The sequence below is a fragment of the Boeremia exigua genome (assembly GCF_020726555.1).
Source record: "Boeremia exigua strain MPI-SDFR-AT-0100 chromosome Unknown C7974scaffold_15, whole genome shotgun sequence".
NCBI lineage: Eukaryota > Fungi > Ascomycota > Dothideomycetes > Pleosporales > Didymellaceae > Boeremia > Boeremia exigua.
In genome coordinates this window covers 419890-445267 of record NW_025763532.1, presented here as the reverse complement: position 1 = coordinate 445267, position 25378 = coordinate 419890, and the positions used below count along the sequence as shown (strand labels likewise).

Below are 25378 nucleotides of genomic sequence, written 5' to 3'. Positions count from 1 at the left end.
GATCACGGTGTGGGGTTTGGATGCTCTGAGGGTTGGGGAGAGCGAGAGAGGGTGCGCGGGTGTGAGACGGCGCGGGTCAGCGCAGAACGAGCGGCTGCTGGGACTGATGAAGGACGCAGAAGCGCCTTGGTCTGCGGCCGTCGGGCTGGCAGAGCCCAGCCACACCTGCATCCATGGCAGGCCCCATGTCGAGGTCAAGCGGTCGGTGACGATTTGCCAGACTCGATGCGGCCAAGTGCCCTGTCAGCCGGCTCTAGCTCAGGTACCGGCCCGGCTCAACCATGCCATCTCGAGCAACGGCTACGGACCACGCCAATATCTTAACATCTTCAAGCCCCGACAACGCTTCATGTGGCTGGCACTAGTTAATCGACAACGAACTCAAGAATCTGAAGCATGTGATCATTGACAGTATTAACAAAAGAACCACCAAAGTGTCCCGCAAGTGATTACACGCTAGTCGCTGATATCGTAGCCGTGACGACGTTAGGCATCAAAATCTCCTCCTATATCTATCGCTATCGCTCCTTCGTTAGGTATATTGCACTGTCGTTGGGCTCAGAACAACCACTAGTCGTCCATGGGCTTGTCCTCCAGCGTTACCCCTCGCGGCGCCGGGTCCTCGAGTGTCACGCCGCTGGGCCCGTCTTCGTTGCTGGCGTTCGCAAGACTCCTGAGACTACCAGTCGAGTCGCGGTTGCCGCCCCGCTTGAGGCTGCCCATTGAATCTCGGTTGCCTCTTGCCAGGCTGCCGGCGTGCTTTCTGCCGCCAAGCGCTAGGGGCACGCGTGTGCTTGAAGGTGCCGGATGCTCAACAGGCGAGAAAGGAATAGGCTCATACATCTCCGCAGCACGTGCCGGGACAGCTGAGGGTGCTGGGGCATCGGAGGTGTCGTCTGTCGTGCCGTTCGTAGAAGCCGAAGCGCCAGCACTGGGGCTGTCAGGGTCAGGGACCTCAAGAGAACCGCGGTTCGTGGGCGCTCTCCGTGATTCGGTAGGTGAGTTGTTGGCGTTCACGGGGAAGCGCGTCTGACTGCGGTCACGACGGTGAGAACCGCTGCTGCGGTTGCTGGGGCCTGGCGAAACGCCTCGAGGGGATCGCTGTGCAGCGATAGCTCGCTGGCGCTCCTCCATGTTCGCACGTCGGTTGCTCTCATCAGTTGAGATGGCACGAGGGCGCTGCGAGCCCGAACTAGAGTGCGTGAGTGTGCTGGCACGCTTCAGCTCTCCGAAAATGGCATCCTTGTGAGCGAAGAGATCGCGCACGAGGCGGTAGCTGTAGCGCTCGTTCATGGTCAGAGTGTTCTCCAGCCTTGGACGCAGAATGCAGGGTGCAAGTGCATTCGCCAGTGCAGCAACGTAGGTCTCGTCGGCTGAGGTCAGCTCGATCAATCGCGTGAAGTGTGTGCAGATTGCATCAAGAGTTGCAATGTTCGCGAGACGAAGCTGACCAAGTGTGGACTGGAGGACTGTGACTCGGGTGGCCTCGTCTACATCCGATGCGGTAGTGCTGTAAATGGTCTTGATAATTTCGTAAACGTGAGATGAGACGAGGGAATCTATCCTGTTAGCAAAGCTCGTGTATAGAAAAGGGTGACGTACCGGGAAGTTCCAGGAGGTAAAGCTTCAAAACGCTCGCAACAATGGGTATATCGTACTTCTCCAGAATCTCATCCTCGAATCTCTTGCCGGTGTTGATGGTGGCCCTGAGGTTGTGTGTCTGAGACAACGGCACGTCAACAAGCCAGATACCACGACGAGCCTCATCACCCTCAAGATCGGGGTAGTGGTTGTCCAGGAAAGTCAAAATCGTGGTAATCAGGATAGGAACGCGCTTCTTGTCGGAGCGAGCGCGTGCCTCGAGATCCACGCCAAACGTCTGCTCGTCAACCGAGTTGTAGTAGTTCTCGTAAGTCGTGACCTTAGGCACAAACGGCCCAGTACGGTAGTTCTCCAACATGTAGCGAAGATCGCCCAGCGGCTGGACCGTCTCCTGGAAAAGCATCATCTTGTCAACCGTGCTCTGCAGACTGGGAATGACGTTGCTGATGGCGCCAGAAAAGTCGAGAATGACAGCCTTGATGGCCTTCAGCCTGTCCAACTCGCAGCGCTCCATGAACTTCAGGTGGTCGATCATAGCCTCTTCCAAGTTGCATCGCAGGGAGTCCAGCTTCTTCACTGCGGCCTTGTAGCGTTCGTCAGACTCGCGAGCCTCTCGTCGCAGCCTCTCCGGGGCTGTCTCGTTGGGGTACTGGTTGTTGAGCGGGTTCCAGCCTGAGAGGTACTCCTGCATAACGCCTCCTGGCGAATCCACAGTCACGCTGTCGTTCGACATGGTAGACGCAGCAGTGCCTGAACGTCCCAGGGGCGTCTTCTTCTCGGGAATTCCGGTAATCGTGAAGACCTTTGTCTTCCACTGGTAGTTCATGCGGGAGCTGTTCGCAAACGCGTTACCGACGTTGCCAATGAGACGCAGAAAGCCGTGGTTGACCAGATCCTGGCCGATTCTCTCTGCATAGCTGACGCTTGTGGCTCCAAGGTGCTTCTGGATGTACTCGGTGATGTCGGCGCCAGAGGAGCAGTTCTGGTAGGTTCCGATAATAGGGACCTTGACTTCCCCGAGCTTGATGGTCTCCAGCATGTGGGTCAGGATCTTCTTCACCTGCTCGGGCTGGTAGGTCTCGTCGCCCAGGTCAATCGGCTCCTCCTCGGCGTCTTCAGGCTCTGTCATCTTGATGGTGGGGACCTTCGCCTTGGGACTCGCAAGTGCCTCGCTCTGGGGGTCTTGGAAAGCCAGCTTGTCCTCCTCTTCCAGATCCTCCACCAGCCGGCACTTGTTGTAGTACTGCGAGCGGAACTTGCGCACGGCGTCAGCTTGTCGGTCGTGGATCTTGATGCGCGATTGGAGGTCGTCCTGCGAGTTCTGCACGCGGGCAGCATGCGCCTCGCACCAGCGGCCGAACGGGTTCACGACGAGCTCGCGGATGTTGGACGCAATCTTGTTGTGGTTTTGCGCGGCGGCCTCCATTTCGGTGCGCACGCCATCGTAAGCCTGGCAAAGGTGAGCTGTGTCGTGTGCGGCGGGGCGGCTCACACACCTTGCGGACGCTTGCGCCCTCGTCTTTGGCAAATCCTCCACTTATGCGCTCGGTCGCAGACGTGATGCTGGACAGGCTGCTCCCGTATGCGTCCTCGGCGTCGGCGCGCAGGCGGGCAACGGTCAGGATCTGCTGGTTCTCCTGCACGCCCTGCTGCAGCTTGCCAAACAGCACTCCCAGGCCTGCGTGGAGTCAGCACCGACAGCGTCAGCATGTGCGCGCAGCTTACCACCCGCGTAGTCTTGCGACCAAAAGGACGTAGCGAAGCCGGCGTTGGCCATGATGACGTCGCTGGGGTATCAAAAGACAAGAACTCCTCGTAGACTGGTAGGGAAAGGCGAAACTCGGCTGAGACAAGCGTCGCGGCGTGGGTAGTGAACGTGGAGAAGGAAGGTCTGGGGAACACGCAAGCAGGCCGTGATGTAACGCCCGGGGCTGCTTTGTTGGCTGCGCACAATTGAGCTGGGGTGCGGTGTTCGGCGGAGGCACGCAGTGCGGTGGATGGGCGTTGGGCTCGTTAAGATAGCACAGGAGACGGAGCAGCTCTTCAGGAGTTTTGCAGGCCAGCTGTGGCAGAGCTGAACGACGTACGAGGACCCCTGTCGGCCGTTTGTCACTTGCTGGCAAAGCAGCTAAAAATACCAGCGTCAACTCACCGAGCAGCGCTTGCCCTGCAGGGCTTAGGACTGGGACCCTGTCCCTCGAGCGCTCTACAGTCAAAGCATCATAGGGGACAGATTACTATTGCATTCGAGCAGGAGCATTGCGTTGCTGATCAAACAGACAACCATCCCAACGCCGACCAGACGCCGTGCCACCTGTGCCGGTCACTGCACGGGATCCTGTCCTCTTCTGTTGTACGCTCGGCAAGACGCCCGTGACCACAGCGAAGGTCGGACTTGCACTGCATCTCCGGACGGATCCTCACACCTATGAGGTTGCCAGCGCTGGAAATTGATCACCATCCCCCCACTACTAGATCCATCGCCACGGGAAATTAGCTCAGCAGCACCGACTGTCCGGGCACGTTGCACACATCACCGCAATCGTCATGGGGCCCCCTCAGCCGGCAAGCGAGTTCAACTACAGCCGCCAGATTAAGTACTGGCGGCGGAATCTGAAGACGTATCTCCCGCATTACTACACCGGCAATGACGCCAACCGCATGACCCTGGCCCTTTTCACTGTTTCCGCACTGGACATACTGGGCGATCTGGACGGAGCGTTGTCTGTGGAGGAGCGCCAAGGCTACGTCGACTGGGTGTACGGGTGTCAACTGCCAGAGGGAGGGTTCCGGCCATGGCCAGGGTCTGACTACGGAAATAGGAGGAATGAGGAAAACAAGAAATGGGACCCAGCGCACGTGCCGGGCACCTTCTTTGCGCTGCTCACTCTGGTCGTGCTAGGAGATGACTTGGAGAAGGTGAAGAGGAGGGAAATCCTGCTGTGGCTGAACACGATGCAGCGGCAGGAAGGTGGCTTTGGCGAGACTCGTGGGGAGGATGGCTACGTCCACGGCGGAAACGACTCGAGATTCGGGTACATGGCGACAGCCATCCGCTGGATACTCCGTGGGGACGTCGAGGGGCCATGTGGTGACGTGCCGGATATCAGGGTGAACGATTTCGTGGCCTGCGTGCGCGAGGCCGAGACCTACGATGGAGGCATTTCAGAAGCACCGTACCACGAGGCCCATGCGGGATTCACAAGCTGCGCCATCGCTGCTCTGTCATTTGTTGATCGCCTGCCCCTTCCTCCGGGGCAAGTCCCCGACGGCCGTATCCGTGGTCTGACGAACCTCAACGGCACCCTGCACTGGCTTGCTTCGCGGCAGACCGCAACGCTGGAAGAGGACGACAGCATCGACACCTTCAACGACGAGACAGATACGGCTAATACATGCCACGATGCCCACTCTTTCGTCAAGGTCAGCAAGCACCCAACGCTGTCGATGGCGACCACAGTGGGTTCCCAACCCAAAGTGCCGTTCGATCTCACATGGGTAGGCATGAACGGGCGCTGCAACAAGATCGCCGACACATGCTACGCATACTGGGTGTCCTCGCCGCTGCAGATCCTCGGCCGTCTGGACATCATCTCGGTAAAACCGATTCGCAGGTATCTGCTCGACAAGACACAATACGCACTCGGCGGCTTCGGCAAGGTCGTCGACGACCCACCGGACATATACCACTCATTTCTAGGATTAATGGTGCTGGCGATGCTGGGCGAGCCGGGCCTGCAGAACGTCGACGCCGCACTGTGCATCACAGACAAGGCGAAGCGGCATCTGGAGTCGTTGGCGTGGCGGAAGGAAGCAATAGCAGCGATACAGCGTGGCAGCAAAGATCAGAACGGCGCACGTTAAGAGCAGACGCAAGATCCTTAAGCATTAGCATAGTACCTAATAGACCTCACATCATCACCGCACGCATCAAGTTCTCACGTTGCACACAACACATGTAGGATGACGCCACACTAGCGCCACGCCCCAGCCACACTCCACCAGACCCCTGCAACAATTTATCCTGCATACGAAGTATTCCATACCGTCCAGCACAAGCTCCCACCCACCCACCCACGTTTCCCCACGACCGGCTGCTTCACAATCTCCCCCAAGCCGCCAAAATGCGCAGCGCCCCGCCCCCCAACAAGAAACGCAAGATCAAAACGGTGCACGAGGAGAAAATCGACTTCGACCCGGCGGCGCGCGAAGAATACCTCACGGGGTTCCACAAGCGCAAAGTCGCGCGGCGCAAGTTCGCCGAGGAGGAGGCGGCCAAGAAGGACAAGGAGGAGAAGCTGCGGGCGCGGAAGGAGGTACGCTTATCACTTCGAGGCGGCGTGTGGGCACTGTGTTGCGAGGGCTAGGTTGCAAGAGTGCGCGGAGACATGTGCTCGACGGCGTCTGCTCGACGGCATCTGCAACGGCCTCGCACCGCGCGCTCAGTCCCCCCCACAAAGCAGTCCAGTGTCTACGTCCAAACACCACCTGATCTAACACCGCCCAGCTCCGCCAGCAGCGCAAAACCGACCTCGAGAAACACGTCTCGGAAACCAACCGGCTGATGCGCCTCGCCAACGGCGACATCCCGTCCGCCTCAGAAAACGACTCAGACTCCGAGACCGAAGACCCCGCGACCGGCGAGCCCACATTCACCGGCTTCGACGACCCGATAAACCTCGCGGACGAATACATCGACGAAGACAAATACACGACCGTAACCGTAGAATCGATCGGCATAACGCGCTCGGGCTTCTCGCGGCCAGGCGAGGCCGAGGCGCTGGCCGCCGCGGACCGGGCGAAGGGCGAAGAAGCGCTGAAGACGAAGCGGGTGTGGACCAAGGAGCGGCCGAGGAGCGAGCGGCCGAAGAAGAAGAAGGTGAAGTTTAGGTATGAGACCAAGTCGGAGAGGAAGATGGAGCGGATGAAGCAGGGGTTGAAGAAGAAGAAGCAGGCGGAGAGGAGGAGTAAGGATAAGGAGGAGAAGTGAGGGGGGGGTGCGAAGTGAGGGTTGATACCCGGTTATATCATATGCATGGGCGGAGTTTGGGCGCAGGCAAAATCAATGTGTGAATCAGTGTGACGACAGCTCAATGTGACTACAACTCGTCGTGACCACAACTCGTTGTGACTACCTCAATCGAAGTGACCTCGACACACCAACACGCATCACAACGCATCACAAAACGCAGCAGTCAAGTAGAAAGGGTGGTTTGCAGACCGCCAGCAGTGTTGCTTCCTCAGGACACATCAACAGAGTACAGGGCATGACTAACGGCTACAGAGCAATGCATGCAATCAGGAAAAAGGGGGGTGCGGTGTCGAGAGTCCCCACCACTCTCTCGGCGCACGGGCGCTCATCTCGGTATGGGATCAGAAAGTGGACATTTGCTGCTCTAGGGGAATATTGGACTGGCAAGTGTCTGTCTGGTGCGGCGTAACTCAGATGTTGCCAATGTCCTTGACAAAGTCGTCCAGCTCCTTCTTGGTGTCCTCGAACTTCTTGGCCATCTCCTCGTACTTGGACTCCCACTGGTCGCGGGACTGCTCGAGAGCCTGGACTTTGCGTTCGTAGTGGCCGGACTTGACGTCGGTCTGGCGGAGCCTGGGGGGGTGTTAGCAGTGAGCGGACCAGGGGTCAGCGACGACCACGTCAGGGGCGGGGCACGCACTTCTCGTTGAGCTCGCGGATGGTCCTGTCAGACTCCTCAGCCTCTTCCTCAAGCACTTGGATCTTGCGCTGCAGGCTCTCGGCCTGGGTGCCGGCCTGAGCGCCTGCACCGGCCTCGTCCTTGAACTGCTTGACTTGCGCTTCGAGCTTCTCGACCTCGCCCTCGAGCACCGAGTTCTTGTGCGAGAGCGACGTGATCTCCTGCTCCTTCTGTGTCGTCTCGCCCTCGAGCTGCTTGACCTTGGCCTTGTACTCCTCGGCGCGGGCTCCGCTCTCGTCGGCCTCGACGCGGAGGGCCTCCATGCGCTGCGGCGGTCAGCGGCGAAGAAAGGGTCCGGCGGGGTAGTCGACTCACCTTCTTGATCTGGTCCATGGCGGCGGGGTGGGTGGGTGGCAGTGGGTGTGGTGGGTGAGTGTGAAGGGGGTCTGGAGTGCAGGCAGCGGGCAGGTGCAGTGTATGAGAGCAGTGTTGACTGTTGTCTGAGAATTGGGCGCGCTGGCACTGATATGCGGGCGGGCATGGCGGCGCTGCCTGCCGACCCCTGTCTCGCTACGGGCAAGCACACCGCTGCGGCGCTAGGGCAGCGACGATGGCGCCGTTGCTGGGCCGGGCCAAACAAACAAACGCCGCGCACGCACGTCACCGACAGCACCTCCACGACCCACCTGCAGACCACGAATCGCAGCCGCAGACCGTCCATGCGACCGCGACCATGGCCACGCTCGCAGCCCACGACCAAGAGAACGCAGTGCGCAGCCTGCACGTCGGCCCCGGCGGAAAGCCGCTCGGCGCCAAAACCCCCGCCCAAGTCCCGAAGACGCCGTTCAAGGTCGCCCTCAACGACGAGAACGTCTTCACCCGCGGCGCCAAGGAGGGGAAGGGCCTGGCGCCCACCACCGCGAAGGGCGGCAAGCTGGACGCCAGCGCCTTTGTGACCCCCGCCGGTACGTAGCTGTGAGCTGGATGTAGGCGCGCACGACTGACACACGCAGGGCCGCGCAGCCGCGCTCCGCTCGGCGCAAAGACGACCAACGCCAAAGCCCGCGCCTTCCAGACCCCCGCGCCGCTGGGGTCGTCCGCCAAAACCCTCAAGCTCAGCCCGCGCCTGCGCCGCCCGAAAGTCAAGGTCCACCAGCCGGAGCCCGAGCCCGAGTCGGAGGATGACGTACCCGAGATCGAGCACATGCCTGCAAGGGAGGTGCCGCTGCCAGACGACATGGACGACTACCTGCCGCGCGACTGGGACTTCTCCGTGCTCGCGGGTGAGAATGCCATGCGCGGCGTGACTGCCGCCTACCACAACCCCGTCGAGGCCGACGGCCGCACCAAGGGCCAGCGCGAGTTCGAGGAGGGCCTGGAGCGCGACCGCAAGAAGCGCGACAACGACTTCGACCGCCTCTTCGCCGCCCAGATGGCCCGGGACGACGCAGAGTCGAAGCGCTACTTTGGCATCACAGAGACAACGGACCCCAAGCCCGCCGTCAAGTCCACGTCCACCGTGAGACCCACCACCGGCCTCTCGACCATGCGCGCCCGCTCCGCCGCGACCGCCCTCGCGCCCTCCCGCGTAACTCAGCGCCTCGGCGCCTCCTCTGCCACAGCCAAAGCCCGCGTCCCCGCCGGTCCCGTGTCTGGCAGAAAGACGCCCAAGCCTGACGCCGCCGCGCCCGCCCGCCTCGCCCGCCACGCCTCGTCCGCCGCCGTCTCCTCCAGGAGCACCATCGGCTACGCCCAGGGCCGCGCCGTCCGCTCCTCCTCGGCCATGCGCCCGCCGCTGTCCAACATCGCCCGCCCCGCCCCGCGCCCCGGCACCACCACGCCCTCGTTCTCCTCACACCACCGCCCCGCCCCCAGCCGCGCTTTCTCGCGCACCGTCTCGTCCGCCTCGGACAGCACTCTGGTCGACCCGTTCGCCGGCTCCGAGACAGCCCTGAGTGTCGAGCGCGAACTCGCGCTGCTCGCGCTGCAGGACGACGAGGGCGACGAGGCGTGGATGCAGGGGTTTGGGCTGCCGAGTGCGGGGGCGGTCGAGGATGAGGGTGTGGGATTCCAGTTCAAGCTGCCCGAGGGCTTTTAATCTCCGTCTTGTCTTTCGCCTTGGCTTGGACAGGTTAGGGGGTGTTTGGTTCAGTTTGCTTTGCTTTGCTTTGCTTTGCTTTACTCTGGACAGGGCGCTGCCGACTCGAGTCGACGCGGGTTCAGAGTGCTCACGCGCTCAAGATTGATTTTCCTTTGTCTTTTCCCCCCGTGGTTCTCCATTACGATCCTGGAGCCTTTTTTTGTACGTATGGGTTTTGTCTGGATACCGTCGTGTGTTTGCGGCTTGGATGCCGTGGGTTGGATACCGTGGGTTGGATGCCGTGGTTTACATACCGTGGTTTACATACCATGGTGGGTTTTGGTCGGTTGCTGGGTTGCTGGGTCAGTGGATTGATTACCTCCGTGGTGCTTTTGCGCGCGCGCGTCGAGTTTGTTAGAGTATGCGTAGAGTAGTAATTTCTTGGGGGTGGTGGTGGTGGTGGTGCTGATGATGAAGATGAAGATGATGATATTCGTTTGTTGCATCCTGTTCTCGTGTCTTTCTCCTTCTGTTTGTCTGGCTAGATCGTGTCGCAGAGCGTTGATTATGAGTTACTGGTAATGAATTGCTGGTATTGATTGATGTTATTGATTGATGTTATTGATTGATGTTATTGATTGATGTTATTGATTGATGTTATTGATTGATGTTATTGATTGATGCTGTTGAAAGCACTGTTGCTGCAAGAGTCAGAGTCAGATACACAAACCCGTTTGAACTAGGTGAACAGGTGCTCGGATTGCGATGGCGAATTGCGATGTCGAATTACCATGTCGAATTACCATGTCGATTTGCTTGCTCTCGCTATATCTTCCTCTCCCTCCCTCTCTCTCACTGTGTGTATGTATGTATGCTCCCCCTCGCCCGGGGTAAGCCTCTTCCCCTCCATCTCCCCATGCCCCATCTCCCCCCTCCGTCCCCCCCTCCTCCCACCCCCGCCGCCCCCCCGCCCGCAGATTACCCAAAAGAAAGAAAAGAAATAAATGAGTCCCCAAGAACACGCCCGCGATGCTCCGGCCCCGGAAAATGCGCAGATGGAAACGCCATGCTAGATATTCACAGTCCGCGCGTCGAATTCCACGCCCAACGCGCGCCTTTCAAGTCTCTCTGTCGCTGTTGCTGTCGCGCTCGACGCAAGTCTTGGTATCCAAGGTCTTGGTATCCAAAATCTTGACATCGAGTGTCGTTGTCGAATCGCCGCCGAGGCAGCACCTCTCTGTCCAACCCCCCCTTCAATCCAAACCCAGCCCCAACCTTCAACACCCTTACTCCGACCCCGACTCCCCCTGCCCCTGCACGGGCACCGGCCCCGTGATCTCGTCGACGGCATACAGATTCTGGTTCAGGATCTTGTTCATGGTGAACATGTGCACGCGGTCCGACTTGAAGACGGCGCGCATCGCGTCGTCGCAGCGGATCTGCCGCTTGTCGCTGGGGTCCTGCAGGTCGCGCGCCTTGACGTACTCCCAGATCTTCTTGACGGTTTGCGGGCGCGAGAGCGTGGTTTCGTTGAGGAGGGCGGCGAGGGGGGGGGAGAGCGCCATTGGCTTCTGCGTGGCGTGTTAGCGGGAGAAGAGCGCAGAGGGGTGGAAGGGTGGGTAGAAATGGTAGGACGCACGTGGAACCCGCCTTTGCGGCTCGGGCTCTTCTTCTCCTTGTCGCTGCCCGACGCAATGTCGCTGTCGTCCTCGTCCTTGACGCGGTTCGCGCTCTTCTTCTTCGCCTTCTTCTTGGGCAGCGGCGCCTTCTTGCGCGAGTTGCCGCCGCGGGTTGCGCGGCCCGAGCGCGCGTTCTCCTCGGCCTGCAGTTTGCGCGCGAACGCGGCGTCGTCGTCTTCGGCGGGCTTAGCCTTTTTCGCCTTCTTCTTGGGCGGCGCCGCGTCCTCGAGCTCCGACAGCGCGGATTCCGAGTCCGGCGAGCGCTTGTGCTCGGGCGTCGCTGACGTCGAGGCTGCGCCGTTTTCAACGCTGGGGAGCGGCTCTTCGGGCCCCGTCGTGCCGTTGACTTCGGAGTTGAACTTGTCGAAGCGCTGCATGATGAGCGCTGTGATCGCATCCTGCGCTGGGTCAGTTCTGGGTTCTGCGGTGGCTGCGCGTGAGGCTTGCCTTCTGGTCTGTAGTGTCGGTGTTGATGCGCTCCTGCAGTCCTTTGCGTATGCGCTTCGCTGAGATTGTGTTCAGGTCGCTGGCGCGCAGAATCTCGTCAATTATGGCCGAGTAGGAGGCCGCGACCTCGGTAGGGAGAGGCTCTATCGTCATGAGTACTGGCTGGGTGCGTGATATGTGCGGGCGAGTGCTTACTGGACATGGCTGCGGGTTGCTAGGCCTCCTCGCAGCTTGTAAGGACGAGCGATGGCAGCGAGCTGTTCTGGTGTGTCACGCCTTACCACGGGTCGGCGCGAACCGCGTAGTATGGACCAGGATAGTCGGCCGGGTGGGCGGGGAGTACTTCAAGACGGAGTGCCAACAAAGGAGATTATATACACGAAACGGCGCGTGAACCTTGCGCGGGAGGCGTCTCTCACCGAACAACTGGTGAAGCGTGGCTCAACACACGTTCACCCAAGTGAGAGAGCCGGCCGGTCTAAAACGGTAGTGCCGGCGGGGTTCACCCTGTAACGGTGCTGAAGAGCGCTGCAGGAATGTCGGTTTTTAGGACGTTCAGAGCACCAGAGAACAAGTCGCGGAGGTGCGCTTCAGCTGTATACAGGAATACCAAGTTCAATTGATGCTGCGTTGATGCGTGGTGACGGGGTGGTCATCTGTCGCTCGGCCGCTAGCCAGGTACAAACGAGAGGCTGGGGAAGCTTCCAAGGCTGAGGTGCAGCTTGCCAACACAACACGGCCGCAGAAGATGTGTGGACAAAAGGAAAGCGGAGTATGTACGTGATGCAACAAGGATCTCAGGCGAGGGATGGCACGTGTTTGGACTTGGTATTCGAGTCGCTTGACCTGCTCTGCGGCGGCCTGCATATCTCTCCGAAAGCGGTCTCGCTAACTGTCGCAGAGCCGCATGCTCAAGCTATGTTACATAACCCAGCAGCCAACTCCATACATCTGCTTTTCAACCGCGCTCTTGATCTGGTACCAATCTGCTCTCCTTTCTGCGTACTCATACACCTCTTCCGCCCTGAAGATGCCGTGGTAGCGGTCCGTATCTGCAATAATAGTCGCAATCTCTTTCGCCTCCTTCGGCGCGATCAGGTAGATCTGGGAAAGCTCGCGAAGAGCTGCAAAGTACTGCATGAGTGGCTTATTGCGTAGCGAGACGATGTAGGCGTTGTATGCGTTCATGTCGCTGCAGAATTAGCAGGATGCAGACAGTATTTGTCAGAATCTTACCTGATCAGCACAATGGCGCCATCGACGCTCACTCTTTGACGCTTGAGGTGTTTGCAGATTGCAGTGAACAGCCGCACTCCGACTTCCTGGTTGAACACATCCAGCACGTTCTTGTCTGTGCTACCGACTAACATGCTTGTGTGCGACGACACCATATCGACGACCCTTCTTGCCGTCTCGCTGGGCCCGATGTCTGATATTTGTGCTATCCCGTTGGGTCCCACGGGAGGGTTGAAGTCAGAGGGTTGTTGCAAGGTGCCGCACAGATACTCCACTTCGTCCATGAGCACGTCGATACCTTTGTTCAAGCCTGCGGCGACGCGTTCGTCCAGCATTTGCTCGAACTTCTTCTTCTCTTTGGCTGCAAGACTGAGGAAGTCATCGCGATCGGTAAGGTTGGCGGAGACTAGCTCTTGCAGGTAGAACACTTCCACCATCTGCTGGATCAAGTCACCGACGTTGACAAGCTCCAGAAACGCTACCAAGGGTGCCACACCTTCTTTGCTGTGATCAACGACCTCACGGGGCTTGTATTCTGCGAGATGGCCGACAGCCTTGTCGAGCCCCAACTTCATGTGTCGATTGCCGAGGATCTGCACAAGGTAGATGAAGATCTGTTCGCACTGCTCCTTCGCTTCCTCGCCAGACTGTCCACCAAGTCTGACAAATCGTGCAGCGCGCTCAAGGCCTGACTTCGCCTTGTGTGTCAAGTCGAGAGCGACCTCGATGCTGAAGAGCGTCCGGATGCCTTCCAGTCGAGAGTTCATGATTGCTGCTTTCGCTGCAAGCTCGGATGTTGGTGCTTGCAGACCGGGCGAGCGTGCACCATCGCCGGACGGTGTTTCAGATCTTACAGGTGTCTCCAAAGTGCTAGTGCCGTTGGCAGCAGGCGCAGCAATGACAGAGTTTCTAGACCCTGAGCCACCAATGGTCGGGAGAACATTAACAGGCATCATCACCACCTTCTTGAAAGATGACAGGAAGTCCTGCTTAGCCGCTTTGCGATTGACATTAGACATGTAGAATGTCTCGGTCGTTTGCTCCTCTTCGCTTAGACGCTTCTCCCACGCCTCGACCTGTGCGACCGAATTTTGCTTGAAGAAGTCCAGCTCCTCCTGCAGGTATAGATCGATATGCTGCTCGAAGCACCCGGCAACTATGCGAAAAACCTCTTCCTGAAAATTAGCCTTCGAGCCCTTCGTCGGCTTCAGTGAGATGGCAAGTTGCGATGCTTGGTCGAAAACGCCAGCAACAGCTTTGAGATAGATCTCAGTGCTGGTATCGTGTGCCTCATCGAAGAGGGATGTAATATACTCGGAGACTATGTCTTCAGCGACGCGCTCCAAAAACGGTTGGAGTACGTCAAAGGTGGGTGGAAATACACGGTCGATAATGGCAGTCTCCTGGTTCATAGCGATTGCAAGTCCGTGGAAGAACTTTCGCGACGGCTCTAGGGTAAGTTGGGTTGTGCTCAACCCAGGCAGACAATCTCTGGGGTTTCCCAACTTTTCCTTGTCCAGCATCAAATGATGGTTGTGAATGTACGAGTCCAGACAGGCTCCGCCGCCGTTCAAATTGTAGAGCACCGACGCGAATCTTTTCATGCGACCGTCGTAGTCCTTCTCTTCACAGCCAGTCTCGAACTCCCGCAGTACTGCGTTTTCGAAGATGCCTGTCATGGTGTCCACCTTCTCCTCGCGCCGATTCCACCCTTGCGCGAAGTCGCTCTTCGCGAAAGTCTTGAGCTGGGCGAGCATTTGCGCCTGCTGTTCTGGGTCCCGGTATGTGCGAAAGAGAACGGGGTCGGTGTGGCTCCTCGAGCGTGCCAGATCAAAGTAGTACGGCGCCAACGCTCCGTAGACCTTTCCATATTCCTGGCGTGCTCTGCCTCTGATGGACCGCACGCCTGCAATAGCCTTCAAAGCTACGTGCGGGTCGACAGCAGCTGATCTCGCTTGCGCTCCCGTGAACGTAGGCGTCAGAGTCATGTCGTTGAAGCCTTTGTCGAGCGTCGATGATCTCGCTCGATTCGGGTGCTCTGTTGACAGCCGTTGTATGTCTTCGTCTGCGTCGAAAAGCGTCATGCTGCCGCGAGGTTGTTCCACACCACCTATCCCGAGCCCGGCAGCATTTCCTTCCGCAGGTATGCCTGTTCTCTGCGCTTCTTCCGCCTTTTGCGATTCGACTTTCCGGCGCATGGCCTCTTCAAAGCGCTGCTTTGCCTCCACATCGTTCCAACAGCCCATACTCTTCAATCTTTGTACCCATCGGGTGTCATCGTAGACCATCTCCTGCATGCGCTTCGATGCGCGGGCGAACGTGAACATGTCGGGAATGGGTAGGTAGTCGAGAATGGTGTTGATGATTTCTCCAGAGGTCAGTTGATTCGGACACTTGAACTTGCCAGTAAAACACACCTGCCGGCAGAATGGCTTTCGACTCGTCTACCATCTGCGTAGTCCGGAGCGAGGATAGAATGGACGGCTGCGCCTGGGGCACCGCCCGCTTGAAGTTGGATCTGGCAGCCATTTTGCTGGCCTTGGAATTGTCAAATCAGTCTACATGAGTCGCAGGTGCGGTTGTGGTCATGCTCGCCGCCATTCGGGTGTTGGCGCGTGAACGGTGGAGAGCTGGGAGAATGCGGGCGGACTGGGTGGAGACATGACGCTCGCGCTTTGACAGAAACGTGGTGAGCACGCGAACTCCGTGCCACAACACCCTTCGATCGCACAGCATTGCTAAATAGAGCAAGATCCTCAGCAGCTACAGCTCATCGCTCATGTCACCAAGCACGGGCCAAGTTCGATGATGTTGCCTCCTTGTGAGCATAGTTGCAAGGAGACATCTATCACTGAGCTCTAGGCAAGGTCCAAATGGAGCTCAACAGCGGTACATCACTCAAGCATAGATCGGGGTAGTCGATTACGTCTCGCTTGGTGATTACTATACTCCTACAAATAACCTATACCCTCCACAACGCCCATTACACAACCAGACCAGGAATCATCACCATCTACAAAGCAGCGAGCATACCGACGACAGCAACACCAAAACCGAGGATAGGACCGGCGGTCTGGAAAGCACCGGCGCCCGTCGCAGCAGTCGCAGCGGGGGAGCCAGAGGCAGAGCCTGATGCAGAGCGAGTTGCAGAGCCGGTGGCACTGCCAGAAGCTGTGTTGGTTCCGGTAATCGCGGTCACTGAGGCAGAGCCAGATGCCGCCGAGCTTGATGCGGCAGCAGACGCAGACGCAGACGCAGAGGAAGACGCCGAAGAGCTCGAGTTCGCCGCAGCGCAGTCGGGGCTGGTGTTCAATGTTACACCGGCACCTCTGCAGAGAGTCGAAGCGAAGTTGATGGTAGCTGTTTATGGCGTCAAAGGCTTGTAATCAATCCGACTCGCGATGCTTACTATCAATGTCTGCTTGGTTGCAGGAAGACAGTACGCAGCATGCAACTTGGGTGATAGCTGAGCTACCACAAATGCAGGCAACGTCAATGAGGTTACAGGTACCGAGGTTGTCGGTGCCAAAGCACGACTGTGCGCATTGGGGGATTTGTCCAACGAGGCCCTGTCCGAGAACGGTAGCGCTGAAGGTAGCGACGGCTGCAATAACAGAGAAGCGCATTTTGGAGGTTGGACGTGAGGTAAGGTGAGAGATTCAATTGCAGGAAGCCAGCGGATGAAGCGACTGAGGACGGCGCTGCCAGCTTTGGGGAAGGCTTGCAGTAAATAGCTCAGACGGCTGGTCTGGCTGATTGGATCGTCCGTCCATGGAAAGACTATTTGTTGTACCAAGATAGTAAGCGGCGCCCAGTTGAGCAACGCGCTCTTCTGTGGCTTGCAGCTTCTGCGACCGCGCCAAGTTGCCAGCTGCTGGGAATCTGGAGCTGGCCATGGAGATAAGTACTTAGCACTACTACGAACACAATGCGGGGATATCAATGATAATATTCACACCAGCTGTTGGTCATTTTTTGGTACTTTCGTCGTTTGCAGCTGTGTCGTTCGCAAGTACAATTTCCTGGCAGACGGGAGGCAATGAAAGTCTAACTCGAGACAATCGGGCCATTGACTGATATTCGGTCTTACAGGCCGACTCACCCGCTCTCTCTACAAGAAAGTGCCTGAGTTGTTCTGCTCCTTGATGTCTGACCCGGTGCAGTAGATGTCGAAACCAAACGGTTGTTGGTGGATCGACCGCGAGCGGGAGCTTGCAGCACATCTGCACGAATGTGGGAGGTACCCACACTTCTCAACTCTAAAGGGACCTGATTTCGGTGCCGCGGCAACACATGACCTAAGAATGGACTTACTCGCTGTGACGAAATACCGTGAGGCTGCTGGATGATCACAATTCAAACGGCCGAGTTGACCGCCGAAGAGTAGCGCTGCACGAGAATTAGGCACTGAACGTACTGTGCAAGAAGCAAGCATAGTTGTCACAATCGTTATGGACGGGCCTCAGGAGAGAGTTGGTCTAGCAGTCGAATTGTCAACACTAGCTCACGCCGGGGTCGCAAGAGTCCCTCAGACAGCAATGAGCAACTTTGCTTCTTTGCGCTGATGGTCATGTGTCCTCAACCGAAGGGCAGCGCGGTATGATCGCCGAAGGACCTTTCCGACTTCTCATGTGATTTCAAGTAGGCAACGAGTCGTGTATGCCTCTCACCAAAAGGCGCAGTCTCCCAGAGTCCTTCGTCTGACAGGTGCTTGTGGAGGGCAATGCAGGGCACACTGAGTGGCTGCTTCGGTACCTGAGCAGGCGCCTAGGACCTCTCTGCCGGGCTCAGGTGGGTGGCGATCAAAGGGCAAGGGCGGCGGGGCACAGCTGTCAAACAACCGCCACGGCGCAATGGTAAGGGTCGAGCAAAAGGGCCCGTTTCAACGGAGACCGTGTTCTGGCTATGATTAAGGGATGAAACACGAGCGTGCTGGTCGAGAAGGCCGCGCGAACACTCGCGAAGAAAGCCCGAACGCTCCACGGGTTGTACGTGCATAGCGAGGGCCCTCCCCGACTGGACAGAGTTCAGCCTTACGCATCGTGGCTCGTCTCTAACGTGACAGCGTGTTTAATTAGCCACACCTGTGACGCTGTGTCGCCAGCGCATGGTAGTTTCAGTGGGCCGAGAGGCTTGAGACGCGATGGTCCCGCCACGCCTCTGCTCCATCGAAGCTGTGCAAGAAGGCGGCTAGAAGCCGCGCACGGGGGATGATGCTTGGGGAGTCGGAAGACGAGGACCGGGTGTTCCGCTTCAGCTGCGAACCAATGGTGAAAATGAAGCAAGTGGGCCTCACCATCATGATCCTGAGTCCTCCAAGGTCCTTGCTCGTGGTCTCGCGACGGCTTATGTTATCAACCTTGAATGTCAGTGCTGTAGACGTCAGACTTGAGACGCCGATTGATGAGGCGGAAGCGCGATTGGAAGGCGTGTCACAGTTAGTGGGTCACAGACCTCTGTCTCGTTCCATCCCCTTTCAGATACCGTCGTGGAACTTCCTGGCGAGGCAATTCAAGCCCTCGTTGAGCTGTGCTCAGAGGTACGTACCTGACAGGGCCACGTACCGTTGGTTGCCCTCCGTAGTCTGTCGCTTATTGCCCCGTGCTTGAGTAATGATGAAGGCTGAGAATAGGTATGATGCTGGGAAGGCCACTCTTGGTAGTTCTCAGATACAAAAGCATCTCTGCGACCCGCCTGTATCAGATATCAATACCTCCAACGCACTGTTACTCTCAAGCTTACTGTTCTATTCAAGTCTCAGACATCAAACATAGTCTCACAGCCGCACGCTTTTAAACACCCTTTCAGATCGCACTCCTTTTGTATCCCCCATACCGATTCCAGCACAATGGCACCCACCATGAAGACGACCCCCAAGACCCCTGGCGGCGGTGAAGCCCGTGATGGAGGCAGTGAGTACCCATTCGTTGACCGTGGAGTGTCATCTCTAACATGCTCAAAAGGGAAACCAACCAATGCCGCCCGGGAACTCTAAGCGGCTGCGCCTTCCAGGACTTCCCAAAACAACAAAATTCGCGACATCATGACTGTTCGACGCAGGGCGTCATACGTTTTCACGGCCTTCAACTTCGACTTTTTTCAGCATTAATGGCCATCTTCCACATGGCGAATTCCAGGCACAACGATCGTCTTGTCTCGCGTTTCGGTTTTCGAAACATGAGCCCCTTGCCTGCGCTAGGCTGCGTACAATTGATACCGGATCTGTGAGGCGCAGCAAGAACATTGAAACCGCAACAGCATCCATTGTACTCACCGACCTTGGGCTGTGTTCTCCGGTGAATAAGACGTGCAGGCAACAGAAGAGTCATCACCAAGGAATCAAAGGACCTCCGGGGAGTACTTATCGACATCGGCATGGGCTCTAGGCAACTTGTGTGCCTTGAAGTCTGCCGTTCCGCAGCAGTAGCAGCCCCCAAAGCGGCTGTGCTGCCGGTCACGCTTTCGCGGAATTGTTCAGCCTAGCAGGCAGCGAACTAGGGTTCGTCGACTAGAGTCACCATGCCGCCCTTCTGCCTGAAAGGCAGCCTCAAAATCATGGCCTGTCTCGTAATTCGGCATCGGTCAATGTGGCTATGACCCACTAAGAGACCCTTCGCGGTGGACGGAAGGAGTCACCAGCGCGTTCTCCAGGACCGTTGGCCTTCCCAAAGGCGCGCTAAGGTGATGGCAGCCTATCAATCGCCTTATTCATCAGGCTTCAGCCAATTGTGCCCTTCCATTGGTCAGTGGCGCAGCACATCGTCCCTTTCAAACTCACCGTGGAGTCTACCGGGGAATTGAATTGAGTTCAATGCGTCATGGCCGGGCAAGAAGGCTGTCGTTTGCCTGTTCCTGAAGTCTCAATGAGGCAGTACAGATGGGTGGCGCCTCTGACAGGCCTCTGAGCATAACGGTTATATACCTAAGGCTGTCCATCTCATTGAAGACTTCATCTATATTACACCAAGTCTACAATCACATACAACTCCACAGCCACCAACTACTACAACGCCATCGACTACAACACCATCGACTACAACACCATCGACTACAACTCCACACCTTCGATACATACAACAACGACCATCATTATGCAGGCACCCAGCTTCAACAACAACAACTTGAACTTCCGCGGCGGCTCTGAATCTCGCGACGGTGGTGCACCCAACCGATCTGCCAAGTTCAACTTGCCTATGATGAAGGCTATGCGCGGTGGACCAGAGTCTCGCGATGGTGGTTAAGAAGCCCGTCGGCCATTGTAAGTCTACCATCTAGACCTACCATCGAATTGGTCTAACAACTCTCAGTTTATTCGACCAATACGAATCATACTGGTCGTGTCGATCATGGTATCTCTACAACATAGGAGGTACCGTGTCATCGATATGGGTTAACGCTCATCGTGGGCTTCGGCCTGCTATCCATCTTGACTTCGGCGACTTCTACTCTGTTTCTGGACTTAAGCGCTCATTGTTTTGCCTTGCAGCGTTCTGCATTTTCGACGGCATTTTTCGGTGTTTGGGTTTTGGTTTTTTGGTGTACAACATTGGGACGGCTGTATGATACCACGCGTTTAAACGTAATTTTGCTTTTGGATTAGACGGCCCTGCTACAGGGCGGAGGGCAACCTCGGGGTTTTAGACGTTGCATGGCATTGTAGACAGGAACTAGACGGACGCAGCTTTATGCCACATTGGTATGAGAGTCGATCATAGATGGTACGGGATAGTCGCAGGACGATAAGAAGAATAATGCAAGGATAACAATCAACACTTTTGACAAATCAGCAATACTTGCCTCCCTGACTTGATTGATTGATACGATAGTTTCTGACGCTGGTCTAAAAGAATCAAACTACTCCTTGCTTGATTGTAATGTTGAGTCGTGTTGGAAGAAGTGGGGATGATCTGTGATCTGGTGTTCACGTACCCCACGCCTTGGCATCAATAATAGCATTACATGCATGTTTGCTTCTTGCTCTAGATTATGGAGAGCGATTTTGCAACTCAGCTCTTTCAGACTTGTCCCTTTCACCCAAATGCTGTCGAACCGCAAACGGGTGTCCATCAGAATGACTGTTATGCACGAAATCCTCACACAAGGCAGCAGTGCCCGAACCCGAGATCTGAGATGACGTATTCGGTCGATCGTGCACGTTTCGTAGGACCCCGCCGAAGGGCACGTAAATGACTAATTTCAACCCGAAAACAGAGTCAGGCACGCGCAAAACAGCACCTTCTTACCGTGTCACAAGGCGGCGAAATGCAGACGGCGCCAATGTGCCTAGGCACGAAAAGACGGGTCACGCTGAAGATTGAGAAAAGCTGCTAAGGACATCGTGCTGGTGCGCATCGGTCACAGCGTCTCTTGGAAATCGTCCGCCGCTTAGTTCGTTCGCGGGCGCGGTGAAAGCCAAGAGCAGTTCAAGAGCCTTTAAGGGTCAACCAGTGATCGCGTCATCTGGTGATTACTGCCTTTGTTTCTCGCACCTCGCAGTCGAACACTCCTACGCAGACGTGAAGATCTATCCACCAACTCAGTTTCGAGACTCCACACTACACATATCACAATGAGTACACGACCAGCTCAGGACCGCATTGCCTCTCACGGCCGCGGCGGTGCAGGTAAGTCATAGCTTTGCAATCTGCCTCTCTCGCATTCGTCGCGCCTTGATTGCGATCATATCCACAGTTGTTCCATGTACACGCGACAACATCTAGCATCCTTGGAAGTGCCACTGACATGTAATAGGCAACATCGCACCGGATGTCAACACCGCATACACCAAGCCCGAAGACCTTGTCACTCCTACCATCAAGTCGAACAAATACACTACTGGCCGTGGTGGGCAAGGCAACATGGCAAGGAACGACGACCCCGAGCAGGCTCGTCTTGCGCAAGACGTCGATGGCCCCACCAAGGTCTCCGAGCCCAAGGGTGCTGTTCACTACGGACGTGGCGGTGCCGCGAACATTGTGACCGACAAGGAGCGCAACAGCGGCGAGGCCAAGCGCAGCGAGTCTGGCGGCTCCGGTGACCAGGGCCTCCTGTCCAAGGTCAAGGGCATTTTCAAATAAGCCAGCAGTGACGGTTCGGGATTACGGCCAGGAATGGTCAGCCGGAACCATCTAGGTTTCTTGAGAGGCCTTCAGGTCCAGCTGCAAGAGTTGGATGGGATACGGAAGCAGGGTGTCTTTATTTTGTCATGATATACCCTGGAGTTGGAATGCTTTCCTTGATACCACTCTCAGTGCATCACTTTGAAGATAGGAAGTGTTGCACACTTTACTTAATACTACTACACCCCCATCGGCATCTTCTTTTTGCACCTCAATCATCGCGAGAGACTCAGTACAGGCAAATCACAGCCTTACTCGCTCAACCATATCACCTCGGTACAACACGTACTTATTTCACTGCTGCAAGCCACTTTCAGGGTCTTCTGCAGGGAAGCATGTGCGATGCGGGGTCGTCACAGTGGGGCGAGCATGGAACAAGCGCTTGCACTGGAATTCGACCCTACCGATTCACTGTGGATTACCCAAGGAGTCTGAGATGCCGATGGACTATGCCGAGATCGACATACCTAGATACCGCACCCTGCTACTGCGTACGAGATCCTCTAATCAGAGCAAAGTGCGCGTTGCTCCGTCCCAGAATTGTGGTTCCGGTGGTGTCCTCCGTCTGTCCGTCGCTGCTTCTGCTCACACTTGCAGGTAGTTGCTGTGATTGATAGAGGACGATTCAGTAACGCTTCGTCATCGAGTCTTGAGCTGTCGAACCATCTGCATGACCAAATCCTACTTCGAGAATGGCGTATAGATCGTTGTCTGCAGCATATCAGAGCCAACAGCACCTCTCCATTGTAAGGCAAGGGTCTCCAAAGTGCGGCGCGGTGAGCATTGGCGTGTTGTATTGTTCATGTTTTGCAGGCCATTGGTTTGTCACTATAAAATGATGACCCGGCACGCTTTGACTGTCATGTTTCGAGACCTACATAAGTCCTCCACAGACGTGTCCATTATCCATTCGACACGACGGTAGTACAACGAGCTCAGCAAAACAGTGTTATGACAGGATCAGTAAGACCTGCGTCAGACATAACAGACGACTGCCCGTTGTGGAGAACATATCCTCCACTGTACAAACAGCAATCTCCTAGTGGAGACGAGCCACTGGCTCTACCGTTTTGAGTCGTCACGACCGAGCATTCAATCTCTATCCCGACGACATCATGTCCACAACGGCAACAATAACAGCAAACGACGAGGGTTGGGTTCATTACCATGATGGAGGGCTCCCAGGACGACGACAAGTTCTGACTGGCGTCACAGCCAAACCAACTTTCAACGAGCTCCCCAGGATTGACTTTCAGCGTATATATTCCGACAATCTCTCAGACCGCCAGCAACTCGCAAAAGAAGTGGGGGCTGCCTGTAGAGACGTTGGATTCTTCTATGCTGTCAACCATGGTGTTGATGAGAGCCTTCTTCAAGACACGTTCGAAGCATCGAAAAGGTTTTTCGATTTGCCGACGGATGTTAAGATGGAGGTACATAACCAGAAGACATCGAAATTCAGAGGGTAGGTTGAAGCCTCCATCATTCATCGATTCACTGCTCACAGTCAGTACAGGTACGAGGCGTTCCTCGAAGGAAAATTGGACCCCAGTACAAGAGGCGGTAAGTGTCCAAGCCAAACACAACTCCATATTTACACGAACTCACTCCACCAGATCTCAAAGAAGGCTTCCTCATGGGCGAAGACGCCACCGACCCCGAACAAAACCGGTCCATAACGCCCTCCACCGCAGAGCCACGCAACCAGTGGCCAACCCACCCCTCAGCACTCTTCTGGAGACCGGCAATTTACCGCTACTACAACGCCATGTACGCCTTCAGCAAGCAGCTCCTGCGCATCTTCGCCCTCGCCCTCGACCTCCCCGAAACCGCCTTCGACGCCATCACCACGCACCCCATGACCAACATCCGCGCCGTGCACTACCCGCCACAAGAATCCGAAGCCGACGTTGGAATCGGCGCACACACAGACTTCTGCTGGTTCACGCTCGTCTGCCAGTCTCAGACCGCGCAGCCCGCGCTCGAGGTGCTGAATGCGAACGGCGTGTGGGTGCCCGTGCATCCCGAACCGCACACGTTTGTGGTCAATGTTGCGGACTTTTTGAAGCTGGTGACGGGAGGCACGTGGCAGAGCACAGTGCATCGGGTGCGGAACATGGGTGGAGAGGAGAGATACAGCTGTCCGTTTTTCTTTTCTCCCAATGAGGATGCGAAGGTTAGCGTTTTGGAGCAATTCAGGAAGGAGGGGGAAGTGTATGAGGAGTTTGTGGTGGGCGAGTATTTCCAGAAGAGGCTGGATGTTGACAGGACGACACATCTGGATGGTGACGAAGGCGAGAAGAAGGGAGGCTCCTAGGATAGGTGGTGCTGGTCTATCATTCCCGACCTAAAGTTTTCCCGATTAGCCAGACCTGTAGAAATGGTATTTGTCAGAAAGAGCTTGGATAAACGGTAGGGATCAAGTAAAACAGGGCCATAGCCAAAGACAATGTCACGATGCCATCTCATGAGGGGAGCTGATCACTCTACGCATTGATTGTATCATGCTGTTCATACACATCATTTTGGATGTGTGTTCGTGTCGTTGATATCGTCTAAGCTCCGCCCTCTCGGAAACGTCATCTAGTCCTGCTTCAACTGCGTGAACGTCTCGTGGATGCCGTCGCTGGTGATGATCATCATCTGCAGCCCGTCACCGACCTCGATGTGCCTCTCCACCGCACTTGTGAACGCGTCGCGTACCAAGTCCTCGACATGGTTCTGCGGCAGAGGCTGTGCGACAACACTCTTCAGGTTGTGGCCTGTCCCGCTGCCCGGCTCGTACTGATTCTTGAAGTTGACCTGGTTGTCCAAGAAAGGCATAATGAGCGATGACGCCGCACCCGCTGCCCTGCACTGCTCCCGCTCGTAGCTGCCCACCGGGTCGTAGGAATACAACGCACCCTTGCCTTCCTCGTCCAAGCCACCTAGGATTGCGTGTACATAGTAAGGGAAGAATCGCTTGTTGTAGAGAATGTGGCTCAGACGCTGTGCGCAGGCGGAGACGCTCATGGGCTTGCCGTGCTTGTACTTGTACATCTTCACGATGGTGTCGAGGTGCTCCTTCAGCGCATGGCCATCTGCAGCAAAACCGACTACGGAGAGCACTATCCGTGCGCCTTTGTTGTCGGATCCCTCGCCGCCAATCTTGAAGAGCTTGGGCTCGTATCGTGTGTTGATGTTGTAACCAGATGTGGATCGAGTGTCGCCGGCAAGGATGGCGAAGTCAGCACCAGAGATACCAAGTGTTGAACCGCCATTGTCAGTGTATCTGCTTCCGTTAGTTTCTTTAACATGTTTTCTATCTCCAGGGCTGACTAACGGGTAGAAGCCGTGCTGCCTCTCACCAGAGGGAACAGCTGTGGGGGTGCTCTTGAACGAGTAGCCTGGGCCACCCTGCGGCGGCGCTCCCGAGAAGATGGCGGCCATCGTGCAGATGTCGAGGCTGTTGTAGCGAAGAGAGTCGAATGTTGTAGGTTGGTGCGGGGCGGGTGGAAGATTAAGTTGCGGTTGGTTTGCTGGTGGTGATGCTGGAGCTCCACGACGCGGTGATTGCCTGCCGAC

The 25378-nt window shown here is 56.6% G+C and overlaps 11 protein-coding genes across 11 annotated transcripts; 5 read left to right on the top strand and 6 right to left on the bottom strand.

Moving 5' to 3' along the window:
• Positions 1-370: 370 nt before the first annotated feature.
• On the bottom strand, positions 371-3731 carry C7974DRAFT_79570 (Rho-GTPase-activating protein 8). The gene is made up of 4 exons (XM_046147288.1): positions 3328-3731; positions 3099-3280; positions 1603-3052; positions 371-1559 (listed from the first exon to the last, which is right to left on the bottom strand). The coding sequence occupies exons 1-4, from the start codon at positions 3377-3379 to the stop codon at positions 571-573; spliced, it is 2673 nt and encodes an 890-aa protein (XP_045991372.1). The 5' UTR covers positions 3380-3731; the 3' UTR covers positions 371-570.
• A 418-nt stretch (positions 3732-4149) lies between these two features.
• C7974DRAFT_369294 (geranylgeranyl transferase-like protein type i beta subunit) lies at positions 4150-5466 on the top strand (the record flags this gene model as incomplete). Its single annotated transcript, XM_046139938.1, has 1 exon — positions 4150-5466. One exon carries the CDS (start codon positions 4150-4152, stop codon positions 5464-5466), a length of 1317 nt encoding a protein of 438 aa, XP_045991371.1.
• A 260-nt stretch (positions 5467-5726) lies between these two features.
• C7974DRAFT_381054 (nucleolar protein 12-domain-containing protein) lies at positions 5727-6592 on the top strand (the record flags this gene model as incomplete). Its single annotated transcript, XM_046140567.1, has 2 exons — positions 5727-5918; positions 6110-6592. The coding sequence occupies 2 exons, from the start codon at positions 5727-5729 to the stop codon at positions 6590-6592; spliced, it is 675 nt and encodes a 224-aa protein (XP_045991370.1).
• Positions 6593-7044: 452 nt separating this feature from the next.
• On the bottom strand, positions 7045-7646 carry C7974DRAFT_437817 (tropomyosin; the record flags this gene model as incomplete). The annotated part of the gene is made up of 3 exons (XM_046145218.1): positions 7045-7207; positions 7275-7579; positions 7629-7646. 3 exons carry the CDS (start codon positions 7644-7646, stop codon positions 7045-7047), a joined length of 486 nt encoding a protein of 161 aa, XP_045991369.1.
• Positions 7647-7986: 340 nt separating this feature from the next.
• C7974DRAFT_437816 (uncharacterized protein) lies at positions 7987-9351 on the top strand (the record flags this gene model as incomplete). Its single annotated transcript, XM_046145217.1, has 2 exons — positions 7987-8218; positions 8267-9351. 2 exons carry the CDS (start codon positions 7987-7989, stop codon positions 9349-9351), a joined length of 1317 nt encoding a protein of 438 aa, XP_045991368.1.
• Positions 9352-10285: 934 nt separating this feature from the next.
• Positions 10286-11677, bottom strand: C7974DRAFT_405722 (uncharacterized protein). The gene is made up of 3 exons (XM_046143070.1): positions 11460-11677; positions 10973-11410; positions 10286-10904 (listed from the first exon to the last, which is right to left on the bottom strand). The coding sequence occupies exons 1-3, from the start codon at positions 11610-11612 to the stop codon at positions 10620-10622; spliced, it is 876 nt and encodes a 291-aa protein (XP_045991367.1). The 5' UTR covers positions 11613-11677; the 3' UTR covers positions 10286-10619.
• Positions 11678-12259: 582 nt separating this feature from the next.
• On the bottom strand, positions 12260-15340 carry C7974DRAFT_79489 (secretion pathway protein Sls2/Rcy1). Its single transcript, XM_046147287.1, has 3 exons — positions 15113-15340; positions 12696-15063; positions 12260-12651 (listed from the first exon to the last, which is right to left on the bottom strand). The coding sequence occupies exons 1-3, from the start codon at positions 15222-15224 to the stop codon at positions 12381-12383; spliced, it is 2751 nt and encodes a 916-aa protein (XP_045991366.1). The 5' UTR covers positions 15225-15340; the 3' UTR covers positions 12260-12380.
• A 70-nt stretch (positions 15341-15410) lies between these two features.
• C7974DRAFT_405716 (uncharacterized protein) lies at positions 15411-16714 on the bottom strand. The gene is made up of 2 exons (XM_046143069.1): positions 16105-16714; positions 15411-16055 (listed from the first exon to the last, which is right to left on the bottom strand). Exons 1-2 carry the CDS (start codon positions 16319-16321, stop codon positions 15709-15711), a joined length of 564 nt encoding a protein of 187 aa, XP_045991365.1. The 5' UTR covers positions 16322-16714; the 3' UTR covers positions 15411-15708.
• Positions 16715-21075: 4361 nt separating this feature from the next.
• C7974DRAFT_79427 (uncharacterized protein) lies at positions 21076-22092 on the top strand. Its single transcript, XM_046147286.1, has 2 exons — positions 21076-21319; positions 21447-22092. Exons 1-2 carry the CDS (start codon positions 21265-21267, stop codon positions 21770-21772), a joined length of 381 nt encoding a protein of 126 aa, XP_045991364.1. The 5' UTR covers positions 21076-21264; the 3' UTR covers positions 21773-22092.
• Positions 22093-22679: 587 nt separating this feature from the next.
• On the top strand, positions 22680-24264 carry C7974DRAFT_79394 (uncharacterized protein). Its single transcript, XM_046147284.1, has 3 exons — positions 22680-23279; positions 23331-23377; positions 23431-24264. The coding sequence occupies exons 1-3, from the start codon at positions 22930-22932 to the stop codon at positions 24129-24131; spliced, it is 1098 nt and encodes a 365-aa protein (XP_045991363.1). The 5' UTR covers positions 22680-22929; the 3' UTR covers positions 24132-24264.
• On the bottom strand, positions 24189-25350 carry C7974DRAFT_79397 (proteasome subunit beta type-1 precursor). The gene is made up of 2 exons (XM_046147285.1): positions 25137-25350; positions 24189-25085 (listed from the first exon to the last, which is right to left on the bottom strand). Exons 1-2 carry the CDS (start codon positions 25241-25243, stop codon positions 24398-24400), a joined length of 795 nt encoding a protein of 264 aa, XP_045991362.1. The 5' UTR covers positions 25244-25350; the 3' UTR covers positions 24189-24397.
• Between the last annotated feature and the right edge of the window lie 28 nt (positions 25351-25378).